The sequence below is a fragment of the Arachis hypogaea genome, chromosome 5, assembly GCF_003086295.3.
Source record: "Arachis hypogaea cultivar Tifrunner chromosome 5, arahy.Tifrunner.gnm2.J5K5, whole genome shotgun sequence".
NCBI lineage: Eukaryota > Viridiplantae > Streptophyta > Magnoliopsida > Fabales > Fabaceae > Arachis > Arachis hypogaea.
The window spans coordinates 95,440,957-95,455,147 of NC_092040.1; the positions used below are offsets into that span (position 1 = coordinate 95,440,957).

Genomic DNA, 14,191 nt, shown 5'->3' on the forward strand with positions numbered 1-14,191 from the left:
TTTATTTAAATTAATATAATTATTTATTTAATCAAATTAATATAATTAATATTCGATGAAAATTTAATTCACTCTTCTACTTAGATTATTTTATTTATTCTTAATTTTATTACTTCAATATTTTTTTATTGGTTTATAATCTATTTTTTTCATAATTACCATGTACTCTCACCTATTCTCATTCTCTGTTAGATTTATTTTATCTTATCAATAATTATTTTTCTTTTTTTTTCAAAATATTCTTTATCGAGTATAATTTATAAAAATATTGCTAACAAAAAAATTAAACCTATATTTTTTTATTTTAGCATAATATACTTGTCATCTTAATTAATTTTAAATTTTATTATTATTATTATTATTCACAATTAACTGTTAGCATAATAGTACGTATATGTAAAAAAAGATAAAATGATCATTTTATCCATCTCTAATTTGTATTCTTTCATATTTCTCTCAATAATAATAATAATAATAATAATAATAATAATAATAAAGAAGAGAGTAAACAAACTAATTATTATTCACATTTCTTTCTATTATAGAAAATAATAATAATAATAATAAAACAAAATTAAAATATTAGACAAAATTACACTATGATAAATATTAGATAGAAGAGTAACTGTCTTATTGATACGCTTTAGACCGTTGGATTCATTGCCATATTTTCAGCTGATGTCAACAACTGGGCCCGCTGGACTTGGTTCTTCCAATTGGTGGTCAAAATAACATACAACATTAGCCCTGCACAACAAACTTGAGCTGAAAGTAAGCCCAACCAAAGCCCACAAAACCCAATATCAAGCCAAAACCCAAGCCCAATCGCCACGGGCATTCCGATCAAATAAAACGCACCAAGATTCACATTCGCCGCCACGTTGGGCCGAGCCGTTCCTCTAACCACACCACATCCCACCGTCTGTGGACAATTTCCGAGCTCACAAAGCCCAATGATTGGTAGTGCAGCCGCCGTCAAACACAAAATTTTCTCATCATTTGTGAACATTTTTCCCCACGAATGCCGCATCATAGTGGCAAAGATAACCGCCATAAAACCTAAAATTTCCGCAAAAAAAATTGAAATAGCAGCCGAGAGTCGGGCCCTTGCAGGTCGGTTTGCCCCGAGCTCGTTTCCAACACGCGTTGAGACTGCAAAGCCCAACGAGGACGGAAACACGTAGATTAATGCTGTGGTCTGAATAAGCACACCCATGGATGCCACGGTGGCAGTGGGATCCACAAGGAGTCCACAAAGCACAATCATGATCTCATACCACCACCACTCTAGACAAACTGACACACAACTCGGCGCAGCAAGCCGAATGAGTGGCTTAAAGCCGGAGAAAGAGTCCCGGCTCAGCTTCATCCACGTGCCTGCGTGGACCCCACTTATCCAGACATGAACAACCAGAAACAGAAGGATGGAGAAATTGGAGACCGCGGAGGCTGCAGCAACGCCGGCGAGGCCAAAACGCAGGCGTTTAACGAAGAAGAAATTGAAGGGCAAGTGAGCGAGCATTCCGAAGAGAGATGCTAGCGTGACAGGGCGGGTGACACCCTGTGCACGAAGGTAGATTCTGATTGGGTGAAGGAATGAGTTGGTTACGAGGTCAGGGAGGAGGAACATCAAATAGGTTTGCGCCATTTGGGTGATTTCGGGTAGCTGGTGGAGGAAGATGAAAATAGTGTTGATGTTGAGCCAGAGGATTGAGATTGGAATGGAAGACACTAAGAGAAAGATGATGCAGCGGTGGAGGGTTAGAGAGAGGAGGTTGGTGTTTTTGGCGCCGAAGGCTTGGGAGCAGAGTGGTTCCATGCCGAGGGAGAGGCCAGAGAGGACAGAGTAGCCGGTGATGTTGGCGAAGGCTATGGCAAGTGAGCCGGCAGCGAGTTGGAGTTCTCCCAGGTGGCCCAAGAAGAGCATGGAGACTATGGAGCGGAGGTAGAAAATGAGCGATGTTAGTGCTATGGGAAGGGCTAACTCCATTAGAGACTTGGATTCTTTCATCACCTCCGAGATTCCGCCACATGTCCACCCTTCTGGTTCTTGCTTCTCCGTATCTGCCAACAACAGATCATGCTCTGTTTTTGTTTCCATTAGGTTAACTAGGGTGCTAAGCTTATTCTTCTCTTTCTGAGTGTGACTTATGCCTTATGATTTGTGAATGAAGAAGATGTGAGAAGAAAGATTGAGGTGTGTGTATAAATAGAGACCAGCTACAGAGGGATGCTCTTATTTCTTTTCAGTAAAATATGTATGTTTTTGCTCGAGTTAAACGATCAAAATATTATTATGAGAGGTTGACAAATAATTGCAAATTCTTTTTTATTCTTCTTCATCCACTTCTCTTTATTTCAATTTTTTTTTGGGAAAATGAAAAAGAGATAACAGGTATGCTTGCGTGGTGAAAATCGAAGGACCACGCCCAACATGCAATAAAATTATTATTTTAATTAACAAAGTTTGAATGAAAGGTTATTATTGTTTTGAATTTCTGCTTTCATTGCATGTGTGTGTTGTTTACCGTAGTGAACTAGATAGCAAGCAATACGTCAGAATGTGAGTGTATCAATAAAAGAAACAATTCCCAATGGAACGAAAATCTTGAGTACTGCCATGTACTCCTATTTCATCAGCTACCATGCTCGATTCTCAAGCCATTTCAAACCTAACTTGTGTATGGGAATGAATTATTTTTATTTTTTAAATTAATATCATAAAATATATATTTTTAATATATTCCTTCTTTACGTGTTTGGTAACTCACATTAATTTAAACTGATACAATGGTAAAGAAACTGAAATTGATTACTTTCAAGATCAAGAGTACTAAAACGCACCTTCTTACTAACTCTCGGTGGTTTCCATCCTTGATTACACTTCCACTGGCCCATATTCCAGCAATTTGCAGAACGATAGATTTTAAGAATGAAAATTAAATTAAATATGACTTTAGACCTTAGTTTTCTAAAAAATTACAAAAGTGGATATATAAGATTAATATAAGCAAAGAGTAAATTATTAAAATTATTTTAAATTTTTGAAAATACTGACAAAAATATCATTTATTTTATTAATGATAAAACTTTTTTAGACATAATAAAAATAACTAAGGTTAAATATATATTTTAAAAATATATTTTAAATATTAAATTTCGATACCATTTTTTGTAAGTATGATAAAAAGTAAAAAATTGTCTTTAAAATATTTTTTTGTATTTTTTTGTTAATAACTAAGAATATTTTTAGAAAATAAAAAATTCTAAAGATCAAATTTTTTAAATATTCTTACAAAAATTTAGACCAAATTCTTAAGTAATTTTTTAAATATAAAAATTATTTATTATTTATAAAAAAACATATTTTTTTGGTTATTTTTATCATATTTTATAACATTTGAGAATATTTTGTTGTTATTAAGAGTAAAATGTATTATTATCAAAGTTCCAAAGATTTAGAAATAGAATTTGATAAGTTATCCATAATATAATTAATTTTTGGATATAAAGATTAATTAAAGACAAAAGAATTATTGATTAAATAGCATTTGAATAATGCTAGGTTGACAATAGAACTCAACCAATAACTGATCAAGAATTAATCAAATTTCTAATATAACAATTAACTATTAAAAGCATGAAACTATTTCTCAATCACAACAATAAATACGTATATACATATATTCTATTTTAATTTCAAAATATTTCACCTACTAAATAAATTACCATAGTTTTCGAAATAAAAAAATCTCACAAGATCATCGAACACATTCTCAAATAATCACAAAAAAAACTACATTTTCAAATAATCTCTCCCTCACTTTATCAATTATTTTTACGAAAATTACATCTCAAAATATTCTCTTTTATCCAAATAAAATTATATTTATCCAATCCTAATTAAAAAAAAAATCAAATTTACCCAAAGGCATCCATTTTTAAGAGCTTTTAACAAACATTCATGGATTAATTACACGTATCTCATTATAGAATGTTATATCAGGATAAGTTTGAATTTAATACAAACAAGATTTTAAAGGTTGTGTAAAATATATTATAATACAATTGATTACTGAAAATGCATATATATATATATATATAGGTATTAATTAAGAGATGTGATAAGTTAAATAGGCATTGTTTGATGCAATGATAGGTTAAATTTGGATAGTATTAAAGCTGATGCAAATGTTTGAATACATAACGGGAAGCATTTGAAGAAGAAAATAAACAAACTCATAGTGAGAAATCATAAGATGCAAGTAAAATGTAAGAAAGTGGAGTTTTAAAATTTGCAAATAAACTACATCTATATGCGTATTCTTGAATTTTTAGAAACAAAAATGATAAAATAAAAATTGATTAGGTAATTGGATATGTGTAATAAATTAAAAATATTTAATCAATTATAATTAATTACATCAAATGAAATAGTATTGCTATCCTATGTTGTTAGAGCACAGCTTAAGAAACACTTAATTCCATCTGGTAATTTTGAATACTTGTATCATTTAATACTTAATTGGTCTATTTAATTAATGTCATTCTCTCTTATGTTTCTATGACTAAATTAATTTTAAAGTTTTAATTACACTATTAAAAATTTCTCTTCAAAATTGTCCTCTAAAATTTTTAGCCCTAAATCAGACACCTTTCATATTTTTCTTATGCAATGGAGTGCATAATTTCTATCATTTTCTATTTTCATTTTAATTTTTCAATCTATCTAACTCATTTTTTTGTTATCCGTTTTTTTTTCATTTTTTTAACTTTTTTTCCCACCACTATAACATAATATCTATATATACGAGGAGTATAATTTAAGTTTTGACTCAACTATATATATTGAAAAAATTTGAATTAATATTTTATTTTTTCAAATAAGTGGCTATGTTGTGTCCTAGAAAAGAAAAAGTAAAAAACAAAAAAACAAAAAATACATATATTTGAGTTAAAAATTAAATTATACTCATAATATATAAATATTGGGTCTCATTGAATGAGTTTTTAAGAAAATATTTTTTTTCAAATTATTTTTGAAGAAGATTTCGTAAAAAAAGTAAAAGTAATTTTATGTTTGGATAACTTATGCAAAAAAGTCTTTTTTTTTTTATCAATTATGTTTGGATATAATCATATAAAAGTACTTTTCTATTTGTTTATTATGTGAAAAATATTTTTTCTTTAAAAAAAATTAAAAAAAAAGAGGTAAATTGTAGTTTTCTAAAAAAAATTTATTTTTTAAATACTTTTATTTTTACTATTAAAAATTTATCAAACATACTAAAAATAAAAAAAATCTTTTTTTAAATATTTTTTTTATTAACTTAATGATACCCAAACAAATACATTATCTTAGAAGCAAAAAAAAAGTAAAAATATGAAAAAGAGTAGATAACATAAAAAAATGAGTTAGATAAATTGAGGAATTAAAATGAAAATAAAAAATAATAAAAATTATGTACTTTACTGTATAAGAAAATATAAAAAATTTCCGGGCACTAAGAATTTTAGAGGATAGTTTTAGAAAATTTTTTTAATAATGTAACTAAAATTTTAAAGATTAATTTAGTCATAAAAATATGTGAAAAAATGACACTAATTAAATAAATCAACTAAATTTTAATTGATACAAATATTTATAATTACCAGATATAATTAATACTTCTTAAGCTGTGCTCTAAGCACATAGAATAACAATACCCTAAATGAAATTCTCTGATATAAACAAGGATGGATCATTATATATTAAAAGCTAAAATTATCCTTGAATAAAGCTATTTAATAGAATATTGACAGAATTGACTTGTGAGTGATAATGACCAATTAACTATTGGAATCACTTAATATAAAAGAGCTAACATATTCTGTTATTAGTTATTACTATTGCTATATCATATAATCATTGCTGAATTCATATTGCATAATAATCATTTATATCACTTCATCTATCTTACTCAAACTCTGTCTCTAAAATCTCTTCTTTCTCTCTCATCAGTTTACCCTTGGCATCTCATACCTTTCATGACTAGTAAAACTATTGTTCATAAAATTTTTGGGAAATGATAATGACATTTATATATTGATAAAGTCATTATTTTTTTTATAAATTCATACAAAATATAATATAAAAATATCATGTGAGGAATAACGTCATAAAAAATAAGAGTGATATATATTATCATTTTTCAAAATTGTCCATACCATATTATTAATAATCCATCAAACCGTACCCAAGAAGGTTTTTTATTCCACCAATTAACATGTTTAATATATAGGTTAAAAAATCGTTTCATGTTGCAATATGTTGTGATTAATCAAAAGAAAAAAATATTAAAATAAATATTAAATAAAATACATTTAGACGGTTTAAACTTTTTATACTGATAAAAAAAGGGTAATGCTAGAGAAAATTTTTTTCTACAAGAGTGCAAGTCATTCTATAATTAATTTACAGGTGTTTGCGACAAGCTTTAGATCGATTTTGAGTAAAAAATTTATCCAGTTTAAACACTCATTTTTTTCAGTGCGGTTTGGATTGAATAATTTTTTTTTAAAAAAATTCAATTCGATTTGATCCAATTTCAAGTAATATGGATTGAATTGGATTTACAATTTTATAAATTAAAAAAATTAAATATACATAACAAATTTTAATATCAAATTTTAAATAATCAACCATAATACATAACAAATCTTAATAATATTTTAAAAAATAAAAAAATAATATAATAATAAAAATAAAATTATAAATTTATTAAAATAAATAAATAAATCTCATTTTGATCATAAAATTTTATTAAATAATAATACATAAATAATATAAAAATTATAATAAATTAGATCTATTATAAATAAAATTATAAATATAATAATACATTGTGTGATTTAGATTAAATTTGATCGTTTTTAAAAAATAATTTAAAATTTGATCTGATTCATATAATTTATAGAAAATAGAATTTAATTAAATTCAAATTAATATAATTTTAATCTGTTTTCAATCTGAATTAAATTAGATGGAAAATTTTATTTGGATGAATTTGGATTTAAATACCTCTGATTAATATATTATGTTGTGTTTATCGGGTGAGCATGCAATGCATTCTTTCGGCAGAAGAAAGACCCATTAATGCAATATATTTTTCTTAGAAGTACAACACACACAAACGGTTGAATATACATATTCCTCAATTTCTGTCAACATCATCGAAGCTTTTGTTGCTTCCTTATTTATACATCAAATTTCGCTTGACTTTGGAACTAGAGAAGTTCACAAAATTTTTGGTTTCCAATGCATGTATCTTCTACTAGCTAGATTCAGACATATCTTCAATCTAATACATAATTAGAAGTAAAGAGTCTTTTGGATTGTAATTCTTTTTATTTTTTTTTTGTTCTATAAAATTTTAAAATAGAAGTCGGTACAGATATAAAAATAAATAAAAATTAAAATTTTTTTTCAAAGATTAACTTTTTTCACTCGATTCAATTGATAAGAAAAATGATAGAAAAAAAAAAATATAAAAATATATAAATGATCCATCAACAATTTTTATAACTCATAGTATCTTGTGAAAAATTATTTTATATATATCTAATATTTTAAATAACAAAAAAAACTCAATCAATTACTTCTTTCATTCATTATTTTTTATTAAAATTATTATCTAATTCTCAAAATGTTTTTTTATTGTGGTCATCATCTACTAGAGTCCATCAACTAAGCACACTAAACATGTTATAAAAATAAATGTTATACATTTTTAATATATTTTTAACATTATTTTTTTTAATGTTGTAATATAATACATGTAAATTTGGTGTATACAAATATCTTTTAATTATATTCTACTTTAATAAGAACATGATAAACTACTAATTAAGTCCAACTTGGTATGTATTGTAAGATTCTGAGAAATTTTAATTCCTATATTCTTCTTTTAGTTAAGACGCTAAAATATCCATCCTAAAGTAGATGAAAATGGATTAAGCACTAATTAGTGGTAGTGATTTTATTTTATAAAGAATCTTTCTACTTTTCAATACACAATATCAAGGAATGAGATACCAGTGAAAGGTCAAAAGGAAGAAAAAAAAAAAAAAGAAAATGTATCCATATATAAAACTTAACACCTCTCTCCTATACCTCATCAGCCATATTGAAAAACAATAGGAGAAAAAAATTTTTAATTAAATATATAATTATTTATATGTTTTAGTTATATACATAATTTTATAATATATAATCAAAATTTTTATAATCAAGAATTTGATTATTATTACTTCTAAAAGTAGAATTTTAATACAATGTAAACAAAAACAAAAAAAATGCAAAAGATATCATTTTTTAAAATTCTAAAATAAAACTTTTATGTGAATAATATGTTAATAAATATATAATTATTTATATTTATTTATAAGCTTAAACTTTAAAATAAATAATTTCATAGCAGTTTTGAAAAGTAACATAATTAAAACTGAATATGTAGGGCAGTTCCATGTCATTTATCAAGGTTCTTTCTTTTGTTTAACTCACAAACACGCCAATATTATTATTGTTTCTTTGGTTTTGTCTTAATTAAATTTTCCAAACTATAATTACATGTCACTATACATCACCACCCCCCCAAAAATCGACCAAACAAATGCCCCATCGCCACAAATAATCTCGTGCCCCCATTTTCCAAAGTATCAGACGATTATAATAGTAATGATTATCTATTTCTGTATTTCATCGAAAGCCACATTATTCTAGAATAAAATTTCAGAAAAAAAAACCATAGTTATCTAATAAGAGTAAAATTTTTCTTATCAATTACTTCATTCACACTCTTCTTGATTATTAAAGCCTATCTAACAAAATGCCACCAATATATATCATCAAACCTTTAAATAATTCAAAACATGAAACAAATTGTAGGCTTTTGTTACTATATTAACTAATTCGGTATTAAAAATTAATATGACAAGAATTAATTAAAATAGTACACAAAGATATAGTATTCAAAATATATTTCTCTTATTTATTAATTTATAAAAAATATTTAATATAAAAAAAATTAACCAAAAACAATTTAAATTTATTTTATTTAATATTAATTAATTTTAATAATAATTAATAATATTAAATAAAATAATTAATTTTTTTGTCTTTTTAATATTACCGTTTATTACTATTGAGGTCAAAATTAAACACAATGGGGCTAAGATTAACGTACATTTTTTCCCCTTAGGGTAACACAGTGGTCATTGCCTGGCAAAGGGGAACAAGAAAAGTTGGATATATATAACATATCAATGTCATGCAATCATGGATATGAACATAACATCACGAGGCGGCAATATGAGTTGTGTAGTGTGTCTTCTTATTGGATAGGGTTTAAATTTCGTGAGTAAAAGTCGGTACAAATGTTTTTCAATTAATTTTTTTTTTATGTTCTCAGAGTAAATGATTATTTTTGTACTGTGTTATTTCTGTTGTCAGTCTGAGATAAATTTTTATTTTATTAATATTTTTAAAATTTAAATTTAAAATAATAATAATAATAAACTTATGATATTGTTATGATAAGGACAATTAATTCATCAGAATAAAAATATTAATTTATTTTTAAAATACCGATAATTTCGCCTCTTTCAAGTTTCAAGGCTTGAACTCATAAGGCTGTTTTTTTCCCCTCTTTTCTCGTTATCCCTTTAATTTTTGTGTATAAAAATAATAATGTGGAGAATTTAATTACAAGTAGTCTTCTAAAAACGGTGGTCTCACCCTCACATGGGATGCGTGAGCAATTAACGGAGGCTCCACACAGCTTCGAGTTTCATGACAAGTTGATGGTTGGAAGGAAACATGCATGCATAGTTGCATAGATACATACATTATAGGGTAAATTGCTTAAATAAATCAAGTAGAAACTAAAATTACTCGTTTATAATATGTTCAAAATCCTTATATTTTGATCCTAAAATTATTCTATATAAATTATTACAGGAGGTAGAGATTTCAAACTTTGTAAATAAAATCCTATACAATACAGAAATTTTTAAAAATTTGAGTAATAACGTAAAATTTTATATCCAGAATGTAGGAATTTATGGACAAACGGGTAAATATAAAAAATTTATATTCTTAATATATAAAAATTTATCTTTTATATTATAAAAAATATACATAGAAAAAATTTGAAAAAAAAAAAAAGAAGAATCCTAGAGAGCGTAATAAAATTTATTCGTTTTTATAAGTAATTAGTTAACAATTTTTATAAGTGTAAGTTAAGGTAGTGTTTGTTTTGAGGTAATGAGACATAGATTGATATTTAATATTATATTTGTTCGTCCAAGAATGATACTAAAATTTTAGTCTTTATTATCAAAATTTCAGTATTTTAGTACCTTAAAAAAATAGAGACACAGAATACTAAAATTTTTGGAGATAGAAACTGAAATCTTAATAACATTTTATACCTAAAGTACTTCTATTTCAATTAATTAATTCCAAACTTTACTCTTTGTGCAAATTAAATTAGAATTTCATTCTTATTTCAGTCTCCTTGTCTTTCACTTTATACTAAACACAATATTGAGACTTATTTTAATTTCCATCTCTCCATTCTGTCTCTCAATTTTATTCTCTTTCTTTCAAATGCTACCAAAAAATATGTTATTAGATTATTAACAGACTAAAGAAATTGAGTTAATAACTAAAAATAATAGTAAAAACAATAAATTTTGTTGATCCTTAAATTTTTTTCTAAAAAAAAGTTCAAATAATTTCTTTTATAATACTTTTTATTTTAAATAAACTTTGTGAGTTCCAATATTGAAAATAAAGTAAAAGTTTAAAAGAGAAAAATAGATTAGTAACATATTTTTTATTTTCAACAATTTAAAGCATCATAAGATTTTTTATAAAGTTAATAAGAATATGGCGGAAATTATTATACATATTTTAAAATATATATTCTGCAATTTCTTACATAATTTTATATCTTAAAACATACCTTTATATTCATTGTTATTTAACTATAACAAAAGAAAATTTTCTTTTTAAATATAATATTGGAAAGAAGAGAATTACACCTTTTGGAATTAAGATGAATTTTACTATTCATCTCCGACTATATGTCTCTGATGTCTTTGTGGAGTATGTGTGGTTAACTATTATTGTCGCTTACACGGCTCTCCGAATGTTCTCCACTCCACAAACATTATTTTTCATTATTTCTGTATGAAAAGCAAGAGTGGGAAATAATAGAGATAAGAGAATAATGATAAATAAAGAATAATTGTCAAAAAATACTTTTTACATACTTATCTAAATACGACGTTAATCATAAGTTTATAAAGAACCACCATCACCATCATCATCATCATACCTTTCATGAAAATCTTACATGCATGTCGTCATTATTTTTACTATTTCGTTAATCTTTTTTTTTTTTTCTCTAGGGCAACTATTTCAATCTAGATATTACACATGAAATAGAATTAACTGACTGAATTTAATGGAGGAGTATTATTTTAAGAGTTTAATTAGGGAGTTAATTATATTTTTGGTAAATATCAATTATTTTTTAAATTACTTTTTAATCTAAATTTTACTTTATATTTTGAATCTTTAAAAAAATAGAGTTAAAAATAATTTTACAATAAAAAGTTATTTTTTTTTATCAAAGATAAGAAAATTCGAATTCACAACCTCTTTGATGAGTATAAGAAAATTATGCTATTTGAGTTATAATTCATTAGCAATAAAAAATGATTAATATTAACTAATTGAATATTAATTTTATACATTTTTTTATTTTAAATGAAACAATATCCTTTTTTGTAAAATTAAGTAAATACATATATCTTTCAATACCCATTAATTAAACCCTAATTTAGATGATAAATAATTAAAAGTTTAATTACTTTATTGATCCTTATAGTTTCACCTAATTTTTAATTAAGTCTTTATATTTTTTTCTTTTATTTAAAATCTCTATACTCTTTTAATTTTAAAATTTAGTCATTTTTAGTATAAAAATATTAGAATTAACTGAATATTTTTAATAAAAATATTTATAATTAAAAATTTAATTAAATTTCTAACTGCATGTATTTTGATAAAAATATTATATTAATTTTAATATTTTTAATATAAAAAAATATAATTACAAAATTAAAAATAATTTAAAAATTTAATTAAAAAATATAAAAGTTTAATTAAAAATTTAATAAAATTATAAAAATCAACCGAATAATTAAATTTTAATTAAATATAGTTTTGGTTCAGAAAATCTTCTAGTACATTTACATGATATATACTAGAAAAAAAAATTAAAGAAAAAAAGAAAGGTGATAGAATCAAAAACTGTATGGAATGGCCCATCAATCCCCAAAGGGACAGGGTTGATATGACATCATGATATACACATTGGGAGGCAGCATACATTTATTTTCTCTCCATTTTGTTTTCTACCGAAATGAGGAGCTGAACCCTCTTCAGTGTACACACATAATGCAGTGTTGTTCTCTTCTTCAGTAGCCTCATCTATCTATCATCTATTTAATTATTTATTTATTTATTTATTACGTTTGCTTCACTGTCCCACTTCCCAAAAACCCTCCTCAATTCTCCGCCCTTAGAAGAAGCAAAGCCACGTCAATTCAACCCTCTCCGCTGGGTTTTGTATTTGCATGCCGATAAGTTTGTAGCTAGGCTTGGCTACATCATATTCATGCCCATCCCACAACAAAAGATTAGCCAAATTGGTGGATATACCAAATTCCCAATATTGCACGTCAAATCATACCACATGCAATTTTCTTATGATCATTTTTTATTTTGATTTTAATATTTGTTTTTAACAAAATAAATTTTTAAATATTAATTTTATTTGCCCAAAACGGTTTAATCATTAATCTATTACTCTGGACATTTTCGATTTCAACGTGACCGCCTCATTATGATAGATATATCAAATATGTTCTATCAAATAGTTTTCCACTTTATTTGGTGTGCCGCTCGTGGTTGTTATCTCAAAAATAGATGCATTGTTTTCTGTCAACGAAGAATTATTTTTTATTTTTGCTCCACCAACAATATCTAGAACAGAGTACAACTTTTTAATTTGGGGAATTAGGATTTTATTTAGAGTCAACAAAAATATTTTGATGTCCACCTAATTTACTGTGCAATTTTTATAAGGACTTAACATGCCACGTAAATAATTTTATTAATGTCTAGATAATTTACTGTTTTAACTATATGTAATTTGTTGTAAATTCTAGCACAATTTATATTTTGTTTTATTTTATGCGTAAATCATGCTAAAATCTCAGTTTATTTATATATTTTAAATTTGTTGGAGATTCTAAAAATTACATAGAACTAAACAGGAACGAAATGTAAACTTTTTAGAAGAATAATAAATGGATCGGATAAATTTTTGGAATAAGTGATTTTGTAATATGATATAAAAAAAACTTATACAAAAATTAAGTTTTTAGTACGAATGATTTACACTTGTTTAATCTATGGCCAAAATGCATAAACTTTCTTTTTAAAATAATGAATTAACCATTAAACCATTTTGTCAATGAAAATAATATTTAAAAAATTATTTTATAAAAAATAAATATTAAAATTTATTTCATCGAAATCAGAATCTTTGAAAATATCAAATAACTATTTACTTTCAAAACTATTAAACATGAATATCAATGAGAGATGTCATGGGCAAGAGTCCAGCTTAATTAGCTTGATTAGCAAAAAGGTTACTACAAATTAATACGATCTTTATGAGCTGCAAGCATGCAAAAGGCTTATTTTTTTGGCATAAATATAATTATAATTATTAGTATCTAAAATAAATAATTATGCAAGTGTATATTAAAATTAATTATTAAAATAAAATATATATTAAAATATAAAATATACAATAAAAATAAGTTAAATTATATATGTATTTATATATAAATACGTAGTGACTAATTTTAGTATGTAAATAATATTTTTGTAAATAATTAGACTCTAGCTAATAATAACCAATATGATTATGAGTAAGTCAGTTCATTATAGAATTTAAAAGCATTTACATTAACTTTAATTTTCATTATTCATTAAAGTTTCTTATTTGCATTTTAATTAGAAGTGAACAAAGCTAATAACGCAAAGCTAGTCTATGTATATATGAAATAA

At 25.0% G+C, this 14,191-nt stretch overlaps 1 protein-coding gene across 1 annotated transcript; it reads right to left on the reverse strand.

The window, feature by feature from the left end:
• Positions 1 to 505: 505 nt before the first annotated feature.
• Positions 506 to 2,281, reverse strand: LOC112802071 (protein DETOXIFICATION 51-like). Its single transcript, XM_025845079.3, has one exon. The coding sequence runs from the start codon at positions 2,099 to 2,101 to the stop codon at positions 644 to 646; it is 1,458 nt and encodes a 485-aa protein (XP_025700864.1). The 5' UTR covers positions 2,102 to 2,281; the 3' UTR covers positions 506 to 643.
• Positions 2,282 to 14,191: the final 11,910 nt, after the last annotated feature.

What these genes read in the sequence shown, in the direction of transcription:
- LOC112802071 (XM_025845079.3), bottom strand. Translation starts at nt 2,101, where the DNA reads ATGGAAACAAAAACAGAGCATGATCTGTTGTTGGCAGATACGGAGAAG.